Source organism: Salvelinus alpinus, chromosome 4, assembly GCF_045679555.1.
Source record: "Salvelinus alpinus chromosome 4, SLU_Salpinus.1, whole genome shotgun sequence".
In the NCBI taxonomy this organism is placed as follows: Eukaryota; Metazoa; Chordata; class Actinopteri; order Salmoniformes; family Salmonidae; genus Salvelinus; species Salvelinus alpinus.
The window spans coordinates 46,027,397-46,047,678 of record NC_092089.1 but is presented as its reverse complement, the minus strand read 5'-3'; the positions used below and the strand labels follow the sequence as shown (position 1 = coordinate 46,047,678).

Below are 20,282 nucleotides of genomic sequence, written 5' to 3'. Positions count from 1 at the left end.
GCACCCCCACAACATGATGCTGCCACCCCCGTGCTTCACGGTTGGGATGGTGTTCTTTCACTTGCAAGCCTCCCCCTTTTTCCTCCAAACATAGCGATGGTCATTATGGCCAAACAGTTCTATTTCTGTTTCATCAGACCGGAGGACATTTCTCAAAAAAAGTATGATCTTTGTCCCCATGTGCAGTTGCAAACCATAGTCTGGCTATTTAATGGCAGTTTTGGAGCAGTGGCTGAGGCTGAGCAGCCTTTCAGGTTATGTCGATATAGGATTCGTTTTACTGTGGATATAGATACTTTTGTACCTGTTTCCTCCAACAAGGTCCTTTGATGCTGTTCTGGGATTTATTTGCACTTTTCGCACCAAAGTACGTTCATCTCTAGGAGACAGAACGCATCTCCTTCCTGAGCGGTGTGACGGCTGCGTGGTCCCATGGTGTTTATACTTGTGTACTATTGTTTGTTCAGATGAACGTGGTACCTTCAGGCGTTTGGAAATTGCTCCCAAGGATGAGCCAGACTTGTGGAGGTCTACAATTGTTTGGATTTCTTTTGATTTCTCCATGATGTCAAGCAACGAGGCACCTGAGTTTGAAGGTAGACCTTGAAATACATCCACAGGTACGCCTCCAATTGACTCAAATTATATCAAAAACTTATCAGAAGCTTCTAAAACCATGACATAATTTTCTAGAATTTTCCAAGCTGTTTAAAACCTTTCTAGGACACACGTTCCGCTGGCGGAACCCCCCCAACATTCCGCTGAAAAGGCAGCGCGGGAAATTCAAAAATATTTTTTTGAAATATTTAACTTTCACACATTAACAAGTCCAATACAGCAAATGAAAGATAAACATCTTGTTAATCTACCCATCGTGTCCGATTTTTAAAATGTTTTACAGAGAAAACACAACATATATTTATGTTAGATCACCACCAAATCCAAAAAACACACAGCCATTTTTCCCAGCCAAAGATAGTCACAAAAGCAGAAATAGAGATAAAATTAATCACTAACCTTTGATAGTCTTCATCAGATGACACTCATAGGACATCATGTTACACAATACATTTCTGTTTTGTTCGATAATGTGCATATTTATATCCACAAATCTCGGTTTACATTGGCGCCATGTTCAGAAATGCCTCCAAAATATCCGGAGTAATTACAGAGAGCCACGTCAAATAACAGAAATACTCATAAACTTTGATGAAAGATACATGTTTTACATATAATTAAAGATACACTTGTTCTTAATGCAAGCGCTGTGTCAGATTTCTTTTAAAAACTTACGGAAAAAGCATACCATGCAATAATCTGAGACGGCGCTCAGAAATACACAACATTTCTCCGCCATGTTGGAGTCAACAGAAATACGAAATTACATCATAAATATTCCCTTACCTTTGATGATCTTTCATCAGAATGCAGTGCCAGGAATCCTAGTTCCACAATAAATAGTTGTTTTGTTCGATAATGTCCATTACTAGTGTCCAATTAGCTACTTTTGCTAGCACGTTTAGTTCACATGTCCAAACGCTGGCGCCGGTCCAGGCGAACTCGGACGAAAACTTCAAAAAGTTATATTCCAGGTCGAATAAACTGGTCAAATTAAGTAGAGAATCAATCTTCAGGATGTTGTTATCATATATATCCAATAACGTTCCAACCGGAGCATTCGTTTTTGTCTACAGAGTAATGGAATGCATGGCGATATCATGAGTAATGCGCATAACCAGGAACTAGCATTCTGCCAGACCACTGACTCAAATAGCTGCCATCCGGCCCCACATCACACATCACACGGCTTCATTCCACGTTCTACTGACTGTTGACATCTAGTGGAAGGAGTAGGAAGTGCGAGCAGATCCATATCTTACTGGGATGTGAATAGACGATGAATTTAACATCAACCAGCCCCAGAATTTCCACTTCCTGTTTGGAAGTTTGCCTGCCATATGAGTTCTGTTATACTCACAGACATAATTCAAACAGTTTTAGAAACTTCAGAGTCTTTTCTATCCAATAATAATATGCATATATTATCATCTGGAACAGAGTAGGAGGCAGTTCACTATGGGCACGCAATCCATCCAAAAGTGAAAATGCTGCCCCCTATCCCTAAAAAGTTTTAAAGGCACAGTCAGCTTAGTCTACGTAAACTTCTGACCCACTGGAATTGTGATACAGTGATTTATAAGAGAAATAATCTGTCTGTAAACAATTGTTGGAAAAATTACTTGTGTCATGCACAAAGTAGATGTCCTAACCGACTTGCCAAAGCTATAGTTTGTTAACAAGACATTTGTGGAGTGGTTGAAAAACTAGTTTTAACGACTACAACATAAGTGTATATAAAATTCCGACTTCAAATGTACATGCAGTATGCGCCTACAGTAGAAACGACAACACGATATACAGAAAATAAGGAACTTACTTTGATAGGAACTCACACATGTCCAAAGTTATTATTTGTAAGGAAAACAACAAGTTAGGCAAAGCTAGCACCAGCAAGAAAATGTTCCAATTCCTGCAAGACTGAGCAAATATATGCATGCATGATTTGTGCAAACATGAGTGAAGTGCGGTGGGCTCTCCTCGAAGAGAGAAGTTTATCTGGCTCAGTTAAGCCTCAAACATAAATTGTACGCAACACTGAATGTGAATTAATGAGGAGGCTTAACACACCTCTATTTAAACTGTTAGAAAATACAACTTGTTTGAAAATAATTTGAAACTGACAAGTTGAAACACAGCCTATAGATTATTAGTAGGCAGCGCATGTTAACTGTCCTGTTGCGTAATAATCACATTTTGGAACAGTGAGTGCATTCTGACATCACGTGCATAAAACAACTCACGCTGGGGCGACCGTTTCAGACTCACGTGTGAAAAAGTTCAATTTCCAACTTTATTTACATTGTTGCCACCAGCCAGAATGTTAAATCATGGCAGCCTTGCGGCACTGTGTACAGCTTTGTGAAATGTTAAGCTTAACATGAGAAAATGACAACCAAATAGGCCTACCAATAAACATGTATCCATTTGCTAAAGCAAAGCTATACGCTACATGCCCTGGCACCACAGAAAGCCTCTCATCGATCCGATAGGCAACCACATAGATATGTCCTAATTTCAGCACCATGGACAGTGGTTGGTAGTCTAAACTTTGTGAGTGGCTCTCTGGCTGATGCATTTTATGTTTATTGTAGGGAGTGGGGGGCCCACTCCAACCTTGCGGGGGTCCAGAGAAACTGCATAACGCCAGGGTATAGGACAGATACTTCAAAACATTATGATTTATTTTTGGACTGTCTGTTTTGCGAATATTAAATGTGTTAATGTTTCTATGGTTTATAGCAGTAAAGGCCAAATTCAATGTTTCATCAAATATATATATTTTTTTATATACCTACAGGGGTCCTCAAATTCAAGTGGCTAAATTATCAATTTGATGACAACCATCTTAAAACAATTCCATATATTAACTTAGTAGATAATGCAACACTTTATGTTGGTGTTGTCTTTATTTTGGCAGTTTACCTGTATTTACCTCAAAGAAAACCTATGAGCAACCAATGGTGTATATTTGTATGGGAATGAATGCAACCTGACAGTACAGTTTCAAAACAGTTGAGCTAAGAAAGTTTGTTTATTTTTTTTTGGGGGGGGGGACAACAGAATAAAAGATACAGTAAGAAATTATCAAAATGCAGAAAAAAATGAATATACAACAGTCAATTCATTAATTCACTTGATATAGTCCCCTTTATAACTGTCCTTTCAGTTCTGGAAAAATGACAAATACAAAAAGCATGAAGACATACAATCAGTGTCAGTTGTCATTTAAATAAAGCAAAATCACAGTAGGCGTTACAGTAAATTAAGTAAGTTAACTATATGTACTACATACTGTATGTATAACAACAAATGTGGGTGTGGAGTGTGGAGGGGGGTGTATGATGATCAATTTATGTAGAATACATTTCATTCTATTTATTTATGTATTCCATGTGGAAGCAGCATCACTCTTTAATCATCCATGACAAATTTCCCCACGTGGTCAATAAAGTATATCAGATCAGTGCTCTTTAAGCTGCAGGGTTAGTGGTGACCTCCTCCAGGAGAGGCTTATACTGCTCCAGGTCCCGGATGTTCTGCAACATATCAGAGCAAAGTTACACATTACTTGGCAGGACACAACAAACATTACCTTGGTTGTGTGTGTATCTACATATCCGTATTCTACTTCCATTTGTATGGCCGTTGTATTCGCTCTGTTCAAGGGTTCTCTGTTCATACCTCTTTTCCCTCCTTTCCATTCTTGTACAAAGCCTTGATACCCAACACTGCAGAGCTTATGGTGACACAAAGCTGAAGGACTGTAAGGACGATGAGCACGATGTCCAAGGCATTCATCAACATCTAATGGTAGAACAAACACATGGAGGATTTTAACATATTGACAGTTGACTGGATTGTTTAGCAAGATAGTGCTGTTGGTGAACACTGGAAAATACAGAAACAGACTGGCATACCAGCTATTAGAATGTGCTTTAAACATGGTACCCACTATCTCTGTTTAGGGACACATGTTCGTTGCTAAATTAAGCAGTTTGATCCATCTAATCAAATGTTCATATATTTTACTTAGAACAGACAAGGGACACCTTCCTCACATTATGGATATCATTAAAAAAAACTTTATTGAAAAGCACTCACCTGTGCAATCTGCTTGGCATCTTTGCATTTCGCCAAGAGTCTATCCCTCTCCGGATCACTGGGTGGTTTTGTCACCTGGCCGCCATAGTAGTCATCTCGCCAGTTGTAGTTGTCATCATTGCAAATCCACCAGAAATTGTAGTTTGCCAGGTCTACAGCATACAGCACAATTCCAGTAATGGCCAGAGCAGCACCTGACAGGTTCATCAAAACATTGATGCCCACCTAAAACACAATCAGGGAATATAAAACCAGTTTGACTCAACTGAGTAAACCACGGAGGTCTAGATATCTCAGATATTCAGTTGATGATTATAATTCAGCTGGATCAGATTGAATGATTGTTCAATGGAGGAAGGGAATGAGGCTAAGGAATGACAGGAAAGAGTTAAAGGTGCATCAGTGAACAACTCACCAAGCAGGGACTGGGGAACTTCTCAGCCAAGATACACATGATGCCAACGGCTATAAACTAAGTAGAAGGCACACATATCAAAATCAAATACGAACCACCTACAATCAACACATTATTTGTCCGTATAAATAACAAAAATGTCATAAGAAAAAAACAGATATGACTTTAACCCTGTTATTTTATTTAAAAAAGACTAAGTGTGGGTAGGCAGTTACTTATGTTTCCTGGTTTTGTTTACTGTGGTTATAACTCCAAGTGAAATCACATGCTTCCATACTAAACATGATGACATGGTAAACGATAACAAAATAAAGTAAGCTTACCACACCACCAAGCCAATAAGGAACCCCATTCCATCGCAGTGAGCTAGAATAATCCGTGCTAACAAGGATTGCTCCCAAGCCAATGTTGAGAACTCCCACCATGATCTGTATAGTCTGTGAAAGAAATAATTTTAGAAATCTCTCTCTCACTTCCGATGACAAATGCAACCCAGTGATGATAGACATGTATGTTGTGGTGTGTGTGTGTGTTAATTTAGTTCACCCACCCCCAGAGCTGTCTGGGAACTTGCTTGGAGCCTCCTCAGTCCCTGGGACACAGAACATGATGGGCTGTAGCACAAGGTCCCAAGTATTTGACACAGCAGGGGCCAACTGCTTCCTTCTTTAGAGTTCACAGTAAATACAGTCACCCCTCCACCTTTGGTCACAGTCACTGACATGCTGGCCACTCTTGGTTACACAGCTCTAAAACAAAAGGCAGAACAATCACCTTAATGTTAAAATAAGTGTATGCCTTATACTGTCATGATGTTAAAAGGTGCACATTCATTCCAATAACATCTGAAAAAGTCTGTGTTGTATCTGTAGGACAACACAACATAAAGTGCACAACATAAAACGTGGTCCCGTGTGGCTCAGTTGGTAGAGCATGGCGCTTGCAACGCCAGGGTTGTGGGTTCATTCCCCACGGGGGGACCAGGATGAATATGTATGAACTTTCCAATTTGTAAGTCGCTCTGGATAAGAGCATCTGCTAAATGACTTAAATGTAAATGTAATAAAACCCCCTCTTCTGGGAAATTACTTGAAACAGGGGAAACTCACATCATCCACTTCAAATGTATAAGACCCATCTGGGTGATTCTATTTTACCTTTATTTAACCAGGTAGGGTAGTTGAGAACAAGTTCTCATTTACAACTGCGACCTGGCCAAGAAAAGGAGATATACACATACAACACAGAGTTACACATGGAATAAACAAACATACAGTCAATAATACAGTAGAAAAAAAACACCAATGGCAGCCATTTTGAATTAGAAAGCACTCCACCCATTTTGTACCAAATAGGCTACAGGTATTTACAAATAGTGTTAAATTATTTTTAGTTAGCAGCAGAAAGTACACATACCATATAATGTCCCAGTAAACCAGATTAAACAGTACTGTAAAATACAGTACTATCCAGGTGTTACACATCCGTCTGTCAGTGGTGGAGTTCGTTTTGCATGTCCCGGTGCCCCGGGTGTGTAGAGATTTCACTTAAGGACCAATGGAATGGTTTAAAATAAGCAAACTCTGCCCACCAGGCCATGCAAAACAAACTCAACCATTGGGTGTTCCAAAACACTCAAATCCCTCCCCCTGACTCACAAAAGAATGTAAACCACGACAAATGTTTGCATAGATTATAACTGCTGAACTTTGCAGTGTGAATTGTTTAATATCATCTATTTATTTACTATTGTAATTACATCATTTATTTTTGAGAGCATGAAACAACTACACACAGATTTCAATTCACTCAAAATGTATTATTCAAAATATATTTTAGAGAAAAGCTCACCCGTTCCTGCAAATGAGATGGACACCTCTACAGGTCCTGTTCAATCACAGTGGCAGACCAGTCTGCTTGTTGCGCAGTTTGGTTTCCTTACAGGGAAGTAGCTGGTAGGGAGGGCTCAGCCAGTCTCAGCTAGTTCCCAACAGGCCCTCCTCCTCACTTTAAAGAGATCCTGAGAGGTTAACCCTTCCCTCACTGAATAATAAACATATAATGGATTCCTGTCATTTCATAGCCTGGTTCCTCTCTAGGTTTCTCTAGGTTTCTTCCTAGGTTTCTTCCTTCTCTAGGTTTCTTCCTAGGTTTTGGCCTTTCATGGGAGTTTTTCCTAGCCACCGTGCTTCTACACCTGCATTGCTTGCTGTTTGGGGTTTTAGGCTGGGTGTCTGTACAGCACTTCGAGATATTAGCTGATGTACGAAGGGCTATATAAAATAAACTTGATTTGATTTGATTTCCTGCCCATACTGAAGAACTCTGCCGCTGGGCCTCCATAGAAAGCCATGATATCATGGTTACCAGGTATGGTGATATCAGAGATTATTTTGTTGTCATCAATGGCCTCCATCCAGCCAATCTTGTAGGATTCTGGGAGTAGGAGTCCTTTGTCATTGAAGAAGAGGTCCTTTCCTTGGCAAAAACCTCTAAAAGTAAATCATACAACAAAGGATTGACTCATCATTTGTTTGTCATCGAAATATTGGTGTTTGAGGGTTATGAATGGTGTATAAACTCAGTCTAAAAAGACATTGGTGTCAGAGAAAGATAAGCAAACTTTTTCAAATAGTACATTCTCTTTTTCAAATAGTACATTCTCAGCCTTGATCTGCGATCACCAATGTGAGACGAGCCTCGTTAATAACGTCTATAGCTAGGTTTCCTGCCAATTGGCAACAGATTTTCATATGAATATTCTCAAATACACAAAGAAAAATATACACATTTTCCCACCAGTGGTGTTTCCACCAAACATGCTTGTTGTGGATAAAAGTCCATGCGTGAGGATGTAGTGCACACAAAATGTACTTTTTCGCTTAAAGCTGCAATATGTAACTTGTTACTGTCATTCCCATTGAAAGCAAGTGTAAGATGTTTTACATGTTAGTCATTTCGCAAAGACTTACAGTAGTGAGTGCATTATTTTTCCTACTAAGAAGCGGTAGAACAGTTTTATGTGGGCTATGGCTCCCAGTTTTAAGGTTAGTTTTGCGTCTTTTACTTTCGGTTTTGTAGGCTACACTAGCTTCAAACAGCTGAAAATTCTATATTTTTGCTTACGGAAAATGTATTTCACGGCAGTTTAGATCACGTGTCAAACTCATTCCACGGAGAGCCGAGCTTTCGCTCTACCCTTGTACTTGATTGACTAATTAAGGTTAGTAATTAGTATGAAACGCCCCTCACCTGGTTGTCTAGGTCTTCATTGAAAGGAAAAAACAAATACCCGCAGACACTCTGCCATCCATGGAATGAGTTTGACACCCCTGGTTTAGATAGTATGCCTACAATCATTATCTATACCAGTGGATCCCAAAACGTTTTCACTCGGGACCCCCTTCCCCCTGCGCGCGCGCCACATCCAAATGTACTTTCATAAGATAATTATTATATCAAATCAATATTTGCTCATAAAGGCGTTTCCACCGCCATTTCTCGCGTAATTAATTTTACCGACACAAAAAGATCCCGCCATGTCCAATGAACAAATTATCTGTTGGGATTTATAACATTGAAGCCTACCGAAACGTCCTGTTTCCATCACAGCTTTCATGAATATTTTTTTATAAGATAGGACTTTAGGTCAAATGCATTAGGGTCGTGCAGTGCTTTGATTTAGTTATTAGGCCTAATAGGCTGTTATTCACCTTCTAAACCTAATTTTCATGTCATTAAAGAATTAAATGAATGCATTTGGGATTTTATGCTCATTACCGCACAAAAACTCCAATAATTTAAAGGGCCAATCTGCAGTTAAATCAATAACAAAGTAGACACCCCAACTCTGTAATGTTATGGTAAAAAAGCTGAGGGATGGGCCTGGAGAAATGTAACCACTCTCACTTTCATAAACATGACGGTGCAAGGACTGACCATCCACGATATTAACATTTTCTTTTCAACCAAGTTTTTAGAATGCAGTGTCTGTTTGCATTGTTTACAAACATTGTTTTACTCCAATCTTATATTTTGGGTTTTGATAGGGTGTGACAGTTGAACTAAGATCATGAGGCATAAATTATATTCTTCAAGAATCAATTTATATCATTCATTCTTAAGTCCAAAAATGTATGTAGCAACTACAGATTGCCCCTTAAAATATAATATATAAAGTATTTGCCCACTTTTTTTCTCAGCATTACAATTTTAGATTTGACAGTATAGGACCAATGATTTACATCTGGGTTTATTTACACAATTGAGTAGCACACATACATTTTGGTCAAATGCAATGACACCCCCACACCACTAGACTTCAACGTTGCAAAAACCTCAGGTAATACTGCTTTCATCTCAGCTTGAGAATCTTGTTAGCTAGTTTTGTGATGTAGCAAAGATTGTTTATTATATTGACAAGATAGTAAAGTGACCGCTATAACAATGGAAATACATGTCCTCAAAGATGGAAGGCGGGCGATGTGAGAGCAGGTGGGAACATTCTAGCCAATGAGAGGGCCGAAACGAGTGGCCCTAGAGATAGATAGAGGACTCATCTTTGTATGTGCGATTATAGTGTCTGTGACAGCGCCTTTGAGGCTATCTCCATTTTAAAGTTGTAAATTATCTTCTTCTTCATCGGCTAAGTGCTCCCAACTCATAGGAATCCCCACCTAGTTGACGGCTTTAATGGTAGAAGCCCTCAATGGCAATGTCCATGCGTGAACGTGTTATATGATGAGTCCTCTATCTATCTCTATGACAACAGGCACAACTCCAATATGAAGTCGTGTTTTTCAAAGTTGCCGAAATGCCACGTCCGTACACCATTACGAAACTTCTATTGATAAAATGATCCTCCACATAGCAAATAAAATATACAACATTTTGTCATTGAGTGTCGAACCAAATTCGACACTCAATGACCATACAAACAAATCGTATTTTCGTTGACAGATTTTGGGCTGAGTAAAACCTCTCGCTTCACCTCTTCCTCTCTGGATGTAGTGAATTTGAAGAGGAGTAAAGATGGCGGAGAACAGCGGCACAGATCCCACTGTGGATTCCAACGTTGTTGAAAATGCTGCCTCAGACGGGACTATGATCGTGGTCACGGTAAAAACTCCGAAAGATAAAGAGGAGATAGCGATCTCGGAGGATTCTTCTGTCGCACAGGTATTTGCATTTATTTACACAGTCAGTTATGCAAGTCATGCTGTGGCTAACAAGCATACATCGAAGTTAGCTAGCCAACTATTACCTAGCTAGTTTACGATGATAAGTGGGAAGAATTATCCCAATTTCCCGACTAGTAATCTTTCTTTTCACCTTGTCCATTTCCTTAAATCGTTGCCTAATAGTAGTTTGATTGTGCAAAACACGAATCGGCACTGTATAAAGACATATATAGCAAGCATGAGCTAGCTAACTACGTAACTAGCTAACGTTAGCTTGTGAGCAAGCTAGCCAGCTACGTTTTGTCGCTGTCAGGCTCATCTAGCTAGCTAATTTGAGCTGCGATCAGGCTAGCTGATAACCGGCTAGTCAACGGAGGCTCCGGCCATTGCGAAAGCCAATTGGGAAACGGATTGGCATAATTTGTGGAACGTTCCAACAGGAATCTGTTCAAAAACTTCGTAAAGTACAACGTTGCCAACAAACAACGCATACAGTAACATGATCCATTTAACTAGCTGCCGAATAGGCATCAACTCACCACGTAGCTTATTCTTAGTGTTTGTCCACCAGAGTGAGGACAGACATTTTTTTGAGTAAATCTGGTGAGTGAAACATTTAGTAAAATAGCTCACACCCTACCCGGTATCTTATTCTGCCGATATACAACTTTATATGCGTTGTTTGTTGGCAACCTTGTTATGGAACATATTCATGTTGGAACGTTCCACAAATTATACCCACCCTCGGGAAATTGATCGTAATCTTACGCCTTGCGACATGGTTAATGCTGTATTTGGTGACTTCCTAAACCATTAACATTTGACCTCATGGTTCTTATAAAACTAAAAGCGACAGCTAGCAGATTCACATAGTTAACTAGCTAACGTTAGATTTCGAGATAGCTAAGCCAATATAACACTGAATGATTTTGGTGTGTACCTATAGTCTTTATTCCCATTTGTCTTCACCGGCCACTTCATTCTGTCTCTTGCATACAGTTTAAAGAGGAGATATCCAAAAGGTTTAATGCCAAGCAGGACCAGCTGGTGTTGATTTTTGCTGGCAAAATCTTAAAAGATGGAGACACACTGAACCAACACGGCATCAAGGACGGACTCACTGTTCACCTTGTCATCAAGACTGCTCCCAAGTAAGAATATTTTCTTGTCCACTATTCTAGTAACATCATTGTGTAAGTGATACATAATGGGAACATTTAGGTTGTTAATGACCTCGCATTTTCTCCAGGGCCACAGTTGGTAGCACATCCCAGTCCTCTGCATCCAGCTCTGGGACCCCCCAGGCCAACAGCAGCATCAACCCCAGCGCAGTGCCCAATGCCAGCACAACACCAGGCACTGGGCCTACCCCAGCCTCCACACAGCCACCCAACTTACTGAGTTAGTGACCCAGTCCCCACTAAACCATCTCACAGAAAGACGACTATATCGCCTTACAACTACTCAACATCCACACAACTAGGCATTATCCTATATCCTTCCAGTAATCCACCGCCCCCTTGTGTCTGCATAGGTGGGTTTGGTGACCTATCTAGCCTGTCAGGCATGGGCATGGGCTCGGCCAACTTCATGGAGATGCAGCAGCAGATGCAGAGACAGCTGATGTCCAACCCGGAGATGCTGTCTCAGATCATGGACAACCCTCTGGTGCAGAACATGATGTCCAACCCAGACCTGATGAGGCAGATGATTGTGACCAACCCTCAGATGCAGCAGCTGATGGAGCGCAACCCTGAGATCTCCCACATGCTCAACAACCCTGAACTTATGAGACAGGTCAGGTCTGGTGCTCAGATGGGTCCTTTGCCCAAGGTGTCATAGACTTGGTTTTGGGGAATCATTGTGTGTCTTGTCTTTATTTGAATCCCTCTAAAGAACCGACGCTTGATGAGCATATTACTCAAACCATTTTGCTTGTTTATGTAGTTAGCTTGCAATGTAGTTTAAGTGTAAAAAGGTGTCTATGTAACATTGCAAATGTACATAGGCTTAAACTAGACCGCACCACTCTCAAAACGGTGGGAGGAATGGATGTGAGGAGGCTCATGCGCAGATGCATAATGTTAACTCCCTTCCTCTTTTCAGACCATGGAGTTGGCAAGGAACCCAGCCATGATGCAAGAGATGATGCGTAACCAGGACCGGGCGCTTAGCAACCTGGAGAGCATCCCTGGGGGATACAACGCCCTCCGGAGGATGTACACAGACATCCAGGAGCCTATGTTCAGTGCCGCTAGAGAGCAGGTAGCTATTATTCCTGCGAATACCATATGTAGACAATCGTCTTGAATCAAATCCGGTTGTGTGACTTAGTCCACTTTTCTTTTTTTTTCTTTTTCATCCATAGTTTGGAAACAATCCCTTCTCTGCTTTGGGGGGCAACTTAGACTCTGGCGTGCAGCCCTCCAGAACAGAGAACAGGGAACCCTTACCAAACCCCTGGGGACCCCCTGGAACGACCCCCTCAGAGAGCAGGGGGACTGGCGCCTCCACGACAACAACCTCCTCCACTGGCGGGACTGCACCCAGTGCCTCCAACCCCCTGGGCATCAACGCCTCTGGGCTGGGCAACGGTAAGACCACTACCTCAGAAGAAGCACTTTCACCTTTTAGTCAATCTGCAAAACTATATTTCCCCTTACACCTGTATTAACATACCACCCTTGAGTATAACCCATGTTTTGCTGCTTAGCTGATCCGTCTGTTTCTTACATTCCACTCCCTATAATCTGTCCAGGTATGTTCGGTAGCCCTGGCATGCAGAGTCTGATGCAGCAGATCTCTGAGAACCCCCAGCTCATGCAGAACATGCTGTCTGCGCCCTACATGCGCAGTATGATGCAGTCGCTGGCGCAGAACCCTGACCTGGCCTCGCAGGTCTGCACAACTTTATCCCTCTCTGCAGTAGGATTCAGAAGTCCTGAATCCTACTGATAAGATGAATATTCTAGGCTATTTTGTGTGACAAGTAGAAGCATTGCTTAATCCTATACTATTTTCCTCAGGCAATGCTGAACAACCCCCTCTTTGCCGGAAACCCCCAGTTACAGGAACAGTTGAGACATCAGATGCCGGTCTTTCTCCAACAGGTCAGATTTCTGTCTCCAGTTATGCACTTTAGTTCCACATAGTGACAAAAAGAAAGACGACAGAGTGTTAAGGAAGGCATTGAGTTTCTAACTGTGACTAAATGGAACATCATTTGGATTGACCAAATGGATGGTTATTTTACAGATGCAGAATCCTGAGTCACTGTCCGTGATGACTAACCCCCGGGCCATGCAGGCTCTCATGCAGATCCAGCAGGGCCTGCAGACCCTACAGACGGAAGCCCCCGGGCTCATGCCCAGGTACTGTACCAACTGTTATCCAGTAGATGTTTACTGGAGAGACTCGTGCTTTATACATTTGATTTTCTTGATGATGCCACTTTAACTATGATTCTTCTCCTAGTTTGGCTCCTGGTGAGATCCCAGTGATTCCTCCAACCACAGGAGGCAGTGTGGCCCCAGAAACCCTTCCTCCCCCAACACAGGGCTCGAATCCCACCGCTGCCACTAACCCATCCCAGCAACAGCAGCAGCTCATGCAGCAGATGTTACAGATGTTTGCTGGGGGAGGAGGCGGCGGCTCATCGGTATGTCATTGAGCTGTAAACACAATTTCTGACTTTTTTACTTGGTAACTATACTTTGCTATTGTCCAGTGGGTTAGCATTAGCTTTGTGTTTCTACTGGCTTCATTGACCTAAAACCAATTAATACTGGCACTGAGACTTGTCTCCTAACAGTCACTCAAATAGGACCCCAGCACCATTTTCCTTGCAGGCTCATATAAAAAGGACTTTGGCTTTCACAGACCCAGACCGGAACCCCGGAGGTGCGGTTTCAGCAGCAGCTGGACCAGCTCAGCGCCATGGGCTTCATCAACCGCGAGGCCAACTTGCAGGCCCTCATCGCTACTGGGGGAGACATCAATGCTGCCATTGAGAGACTGCTGGGTTCCCAGCCATCCTAACTCCCTTAGCCCCCTGAGATTACCGGGAGAGAAGGGTTAGGGGGGGGGGGGCTGGAGTGGGAGATTACAAATGAACACAGTCCATCACAGTCTGACAAGCCCCTCAGACAGACTCAATTGAATTCCAATTACTATTCATCTCTTTGGCTGATCTGTGAATCGTAGGAAAGATATGGGGGCAGGAAGTGGGTGTTCAGATTCAAGTTTCTATTGGAGAGACCTCATATCAACCCTGTGGAATGATGACATCGCTGCAAAATGACGCCACCACTAACATGACTACTTCCTCTGTTGACTATGGGAGACTATTTCTGAAATGACTGTGCCCATTTGCTGGAAATGCATGAGGTTGCCAACTTAACCCATCTTAATGGATTGTGTTTAGCCGGTAACAAGTTGAAATTTGGAGGAATATGAGTGTTGAAATCATAGGTCAGAGGAATCCCTCATTCTTTCATTTTCATGAGAGCCTGCTTGTTTTTACTTAATTTCACTCTATCATGCCTGATTGGCTAGTATTTATTACAGGGGCTGTAGAAGTTACCTTCTCTTTTCTTTACCACTCACCTTCAGTTTACCTTCTGCTTTAAGAATTTCTTGACATTTTGATGTGTTCCTTCAAAACTGATACAGGCTGTTGGATTCTCGGTTTGAGCACTATAGCGCCCCTGGTTCAGCTGTTTGCTTACACTTTCAGCTTTTTTGGAAGGGATGATTTTCAGATTGGAAGGTCAAGCAAGGTAGCTTGGTGAGCTCTGTAGTTAATGCTACATTGAGTCAATGAATGCTATTGAGTGTAAATTCTTCAACAGTTTAGGCTCTGATTATGGGTTAAGTGATCAGACCTCAATGGTTTTAATCTGAGCAATGATAAAAATGCAGACACCATTTACGTTAACCATTTAGTCTATTTTCATACAAGCAGTGATGTAGTGCCTGATAAAAATGTATGTATTGTTTTCAGCAATATATTCCAAAATAATTTGAATCTATAATGAAAAAGTGTACTAATGGCATAGAGAATTATTTTTCTTAAACCCATACATATTAGTTGCAGTACCTACATTTAAAGAAAATCTGTTCAGCTCTGCCTTTTTCTTGGAGTCCCTTCACTCTGTTATCTATTCTAATAATAACTTTCAAGAAATGTGATCAAGTGTGTGGTGGTGATTCATTTAGTTCAAAAGCATGGTCTACACCAGTAGTCTTCACTCCTGATCCTGGAGGGATGTACCCTATGTCCTATGCTGAATTCAGATTATCAATCCTTCTCAAAATGCACACTTGTTCATCACACCTCAGATTTAAAAGCACTGGACTGGACTGCAGTGAGAAATGTGGTGGAAACTCCATTTAGCCCAAGCTTACGCCAATCCGCACCCTTTTGGCAGAGTAAAATTGGAATAGAGTGTAAGCCCAGCACAAGCACATCTGATTCAGCTTTTCATGATCTTGATGAGTAGGTAGTGTTGTAGACTTAGCCTGTTCACACTGACTGCAACCCTCTAGGACCAGGTGTGATTAACACTAGTCTACATTGTCTATGTTATGGAATTACATTAACTTGATATGGATGATTTGTTCAACTTGTACGGGAATTGTTGTGTGTAGTCTGAGGGGTGGGAAAGTTAGTGGTGACCATGCATATTTGGTAGCTCATTAAAGGACCAAGCTTGAAAATATAAATTGTGAACTGTAATAAACATTGAAGTATCTTAATGGCAATTAAGCTGTTTTAACATTCACCAGAGTGGAGCTTGGATTCGTTTATGTTCCTCCATGATGACCAAATGAATAATAAGCATGGATATCTTAGATCTTCAATTTATGATAATTTCATATAACTTTGAAGATCCTAGTCTAAAATGGTGGCTAAAGGAAAGCTGTGTAAGTTATAAACAAATGACTGGGGCTAGTTCAGTCTCATCAATTATGCTTGGGCTGTGACGTTGAAAGCAATGCAAGTGTTAGACTCATCCGGCGTCTCTGCAAAGAGATTACTCGGGGTAGCTATTACGATTTTTTAACTGATTGGAATCCCATTTCTGAAAATATGATGGGGATATATGCCATTTTGTGCCTTTCAATAATGGCAATTAGCCACAGTCAGGATACTGCAGTTAACTCTGTTCTTCTAATACAGATTCCCCCCCAGTCCCCTTACTCAGACAAGTGTTAAACATCTCAGGAGCAACATGAAAAGGATATCAATTCTATAATTGGGGCAGATCTGAGCTGAATAAGTGCACTTTGAATATATTATTCCAGTGACCGGTTTCAATCGTCTGGAACGCACCCAGTGCCATTCCCATAATGCATTACGATTTGTATCAGGAAGTTGAAGGAGTCAGCTGACTGGATTGTGTTTGCGTTGTTGTTGAAGAAGTCACTGAACTGGATGATAAAATACACTTCATAATTTCGCCTAAATTAATTGAGTTGCTGCAAAGTATTGCTCACTCCAACCATGTTGCGGCCAAAAGCATTGACGCAAGTTCTCAGCCAGGCAAATACAAGCGGAGTACAAAGCACACTGTAAGTACTGAGTGGCAGAGGCTCGTGAATATAGAGTTATTTTCTTCTAACTAGCTAAATCGGTTAATTATTTGTTCTTAAGATGACTTGTAACGACAGCTACCTACATGTAGTTAAGTCTTAGCTAACACTCTCCATGGCTAACTTATTTACATGTTCTCCCCGCAGATTGTTAAATAATGAAGGGTCTCTTTTGGCTTACTCTGGCTATGGGGACACTGATGCTCGAGTGACCGCTGCCATCGCAAGCAACATCTGGTCGGCCTATGACAAGAATGGGCATCAAGCTTTTAACGAAGATAAACTGAAATTCATTCTGATGGATTGCATGGTTAGTTTGAACTAAATGGTCTAGTTATTATGCATGAACCAAATGTTTGTTACATAATTCTGCCTTGCGTTGGTTATCCATTGAGTATCAGAGTCAGAGGCTCCAGAGAAAGTATGCTGTATGCCCTATAACGTTAGTTAAATAGTGGTAGAAAAGGATGACCTAGGCTAGTTGGCAGCTTGGGAGGTAGTATCACCAAAGGTCAATTGAAATTCAATGTACAGTGGGCTCCAAAATTACTGGCACCCCTGACTGGCAATGCACAAACAATACTTAAAAAAATATAAACAATATAATTATAGAGATAAACTCAAAATACCAACATGTGAAAAATACTGTGCTTTATTAATGTTTCAATGGAACCCACCAAAATAATTTATTGATTTAATTAAAAGTCAATGTCCTCCAAATCAAGGTTTCACAACTAATGGCACCCTTAAATATTATTGTAAATAACATCTACCAAAATTAAACCAGGAATTATATTCCACTTATTTAAGTTTATCTAAGTGTTAAGGAACTATATTGAGCCATTACATCACTTCCTTTTTCACTAGGGTATAAAAATGAGGTAACACACACGCAATATCCCTTTGTCATCCAACACCATGAAGAATAGAAAAGAACTGGCAGTTCAAAAGGGGCAGATGGTCGTAGACCTTCATAAATCTGGTAATGGCTACAAGAAGATCCACAAACGATTGAATATATGACTGAGCACTGTCAGGGCAATTACTAAAACATTCAAAAGATATGGAACAGTTGAAATCCTCACAGGTAGAGGACGCAAATGCATTTTGCCCCCAAGGATAGGGAGGAGGATCGTGAGAGAAGCAACAAAACAAAAAACAACCACAGGCTCTTTGGAAGGATTGCCAGAAGAAAGCCCTTAATGACCCCAAGACACAGACGCAAGCGCTTGGAGTTTGCCAAACGTCATTTAAATTATGATTGGAAGAAGGTGCTCTGGTCAGATGAGACCAAAATTGAACGTTTTGGTCAGATACAGCATCGGCATGTTTGGCGTTGAAACAGAGATGCATACAAGGAGAGGCACCTCATACCCACGGTGAAATATGGTGGTGGGTCAGTGATGTTTTGGGGCTGTTTTAATTCCAGATGTCCAGAGGCACTAGTTAAGATTGATGGCATAATGAATTCCACCAAGTATCAGGCAATTCTGGCTGACAATCTGGTTGCCTCTGCCAGAAGTCTGGGACTTGGCCGTATGTGGACTTTGCAACAAGACAATGACCCAAAACAGACAGAAATGGTTCTGTGACAACAAAATCAATGTTCTGCCATGGCCATCTCAGTCACCGGTCCTCAATCCAATCAAAAACCTGTGGGCTGAGTTGAAGAGGGCAGTTGATAAGCGCAAACCCAAGAATGTGAAGGATCTTGAAAGGATCTGCATAGAGGAATGGTCCAAAATCCCTCCAAATGTGTTCCTTAACCTTGTCAAACATTACAGGAAAAGACCATGCTGTTATCCCTGCCAGAGGTGGTGGCACTAAGTACTAAATGAGGAGTGCCAATAATTATGAAACCTTGATATTGGTGAAATGTATTTTGTATTAAATAATTGTATGATTTTGGTGGGTTCCATTGAAACATTAATAAAGTACTGTATTTCTCACATGTTGGTATTTTGAGTTTCTCTAGAATTATATTGTTTATATTTTTTTAAGTATTGTTTGTGCATTGCCAGTCAGGGGTGCCAGTAATTTTGGAGCCCACTGCATTTTTATCTATTCCTTTCTTATCTTATCTTTGCAGGAAGGCAGGGTGGCCATCACACGGGTAGCTAACCTACTGCTGTGCATGTATGCCAAAGAGACAGTGGGCTTTGGAATGCTTAAAGCCAAGGTGAGGAAGAATACTTTGAGTGTGGATGACATTGGTGTGCAAATTGTGTTGTATTTGAAAGGACAAAACACCAATGACTATTTCCTGAAGAGAACAAGTATGTATGTCATTTTAAAGAGCCATGAGCACAGACCATGTCTGCATACCATACTAAGCATATATCTCCTGTCTGTATGGTATTTTTAGGCTGAAGCGCTGGTACTGTACCTGGAGGAACCTTTAACCCAAGTTGCTGCATCATAGGGGAAGTCTGGCTGGAGCGTTGTCTTCAATTTTGTCTCCCGTGATAATACATGAACACTTGTTGCTTATGTGAATGCTTCACCTGGTCTTCATGAACCACTGCAGTCTGTGTATGAATGAACTGAGTATTTGTCTTCTGATTACTGTATTTATACTCCGTGTGCTCTAACTTAATGCTTGAGTTTAGTAATTTGGCCATTTGTGGCATGCAGTTCAAATGTCAAGTTCACACATTGTGTAAGGCTAGCTATGTAAATCTTCAATGAATTTCACTGCCTGTAAGAGGACTCCTTTCCCAGCTGCTGAAAATGCTGACACATTAACTTTAAGGCATTCACTGTTCACCCTAGTCAGAATATTACATTTGTCTGTTGTTGCCACGCAATACCACTTGTGATATCCTTTTGTAACAGGCTATCCATAAACTGTATTTTTTTTCAATTAAAAATCTATACTTTTTTGTCTTCAAAGATATGAAATACATAAAACCATTTATTTGATTCATACATTAGATTTTTAGTTCTAGTGGTACCAAGGAGTTTTTTGCAGAACTGACATTACAGGTTTGCTGAACAGAACTAAGATTGCATTACCTTGTCAGTTGTTTGACAGTATTGTTCTTACTGATATATATTTGTGTTTGACAATTCAGACCTTTATCAACACTGTTTCTAGGTCCCTTTTACTGTTGCTTTGTGTTCCTGGTTTGAGATTAACAGAACCAGGGGTTTATTCATTAGTTGCATACCGTAGCAAAACGTTTTGCAATAAATTAGGTTCTATTTGACAGGTAGGTCCCTCCCTGTTTCGTTTGCTTCCGTTTGGTTCGTAGTGAATACACCTCAGAGGAAGCAATGATTGTCTCTCGCCATGTAAAAGGGCTAGGGAAACAGTAATTTCATGAAGACAATCATTTGGTTTGTCCAGCAGGTGGCATGTAGCTATTTTT

General features: G+C 40.9%; 3 protein-coding genes across 7 annotated transcripts; 2 read left to right on the top strand and 1 right to left on the bottom strand.

Moving 5' to 3' along the window:
* Positions 1-3,633: 3,633 nt before the first annotated feature.
* LOC139573725 (transmembrane protein 176B-like) lies at positions 3,634-7,624 on the bottom strand. 4 transcript variants are annotated; one of them, XM_071397513.1, is made up of 9 exons: positions 7,505-7,624; positions 6,989-7,144; positions 6,295-6,348; positions 5,688-5,886; positions 5,461-5,574; positions 5,138-5,194; positions 4,723-4,947; positions 4,303-4,425; positions 3,634-4,157 (listed from the first exon to the last, which is right to left on the bottom strand). In XM_071397513.1, exons 4-9 carry the CDS (start codon positions 5,859-5,861, stop codon positions 4,092-4,094), a joined length of 759 nt encoding a protein of 252 aa, XP_071253614.1. In that variant the 5' UTR covers positions 5,862-5,886; positions 6,295-6,348; positions 6,989-7,144; positions 7,505-7,624; the 3' UTR covers positions 3,634-4,091. The 4 variants fall into 4 exon arrangements, with proteins under 4 accessions (XP_071253614.1, XP_071253615.1, XP_071253616.1 ...); XM_071397514.1 differs by lacking the exon at positions 7,505-7,624 and adding an exon at positions 6,554-6,683 and having other exon boundaries at positions 6,989-7,047; XM_071397516.1 differs by lacking the exon at positions 7,505-7,624 and having other exon boundaries at positions 3,746-4,159; positions 4,314-4,425; positions 6,989-7,119.
* Positions 7,625-9,904: 2,280 nt separating this feature from the next.
* Positions 9,905-16,100, top strand: LOC139573724 (ubiquilin-4-like). The gene is made up of 11 exons (XM_071397512.1): positions 9,905-10,315; positions 11,317-11,468; positions 11,567-11,718; positions 11,852-12,114; positions 12,424-12,582; positions 12,686-12,911; positions 13,076-13,215; positions 13,344-13,427; positions 13,573-13,688; positions 13,792-13,975; positions 14,197-16,100. Exons 1-11 carry the CDS (start codon positions 10,169-10,171, stop codon positions 14,353-14,355), a joined length of 1,782 nt encoding a protein of 593 aa, XP_071253613.1. The 5' UTR covers positions 9,905-10,168; the 3' UTR covers positions 14,356-16,100.
* A 523-nt stretch (positions 16,101-16,623) lies between these two features.
* LOC139573723 (ragulator complex protein LAMTOR2) lies at positions 16,624-19,803 on the top strand. 2 transcript variants are annotated; one of them, XM_071397510.1, is made up of 4 exons: positions 16,624-16,890; positions 17,059-17,221; positions 19,001-19,090; positions 19,277-19,803. In XM_071397510.1, exons 1-4 carry the CDS (start codon positions 16,823-16,825, stop codon positions 19,331-19,333), a joined length of 378 nt encoding a protein of 125 aa, XP_071253611.1. In that variant the 5' UTR covers positions 16,624-16,822; the 3' UTR covers positions 19,334-19,803. The 2 variants fall into 2 exon arrangements, with proteins under 2 accessions (XP_071253611.1, XP_071253612.1); XM_071397511.1 differs by lacking the exon at positions 19,001-19,090 and having other exon boundaries at positions 16,635-16,890.
* Positions 19,804-20,282: the final 479 nt, after the last annotated feature.

Bases quoted from the DNA above. Each gene is read 5' to 3' on its own strand.
- LOC139573725 (XM_071397513.1), bottom strand. From the start codon at position 5,861: ATGTCAGTGACTGTGACCAAAGGTGGAGGGGTGACTGTATTTACTGTG. The intron at 4,948-5,137 runs GTGAGTTGTTCA...ATTGTGTTTTAG, and splicing joins AGTTCCCCAGTCCCTGCTTG to GTGGGCATCAATGTTTTGAT. The intron at 4,426-4,722 runs GTGAGTGCTTTT...TTCTACCATTAG, and splicing joins ATGCCAAGCAGATTGCACAG to ATGTTGATGAATGCCTTGGA.
- LOC139573724 (XM_071397512.1), top strand. From the start codon at position 10,169: ATGGCGGAGAACAGCGGCACAGATCCCACTGTGGATTCCAACGTTGTT. The intron at 12,115-12,423 runs GTCAGGTCTGGT...TCCTCTTTTCAG, and splicing joins ACCCTGAACTTATGAGACAG to ACCATGGAGTTGGCAAGGAA. The intron at 12,912-13,075 runs GTAAGACCACTA...TAATCTGTCCAG, and splicing joins CGCCTCTGGGCTGGGCAACG to GTATGTTCGGTAGCCCTGGC.
- LOC139573723 (XM_071397510.1), top strand. From the start codon at position 16,823: ATGTTGCGGCCAAAAGCATTGACGCAAGTTCTCAGCCAGGCAAATACA. The intron at 17,222-19,000 runs GTTAGTTTGAAC...TTATCTTTGCAG, and splicing joins TCATTCTGATGGATTGCATG to GAAGGCAGGGTGGCCATCAC. The intron at 19,091-19,276 runs GTGAGGAAGAAT...TGGTATTTTTAG, and splicing joins TTGGAATGCTTAAAGCCAAG to GCTGAAGCGCTGGTACTGTA.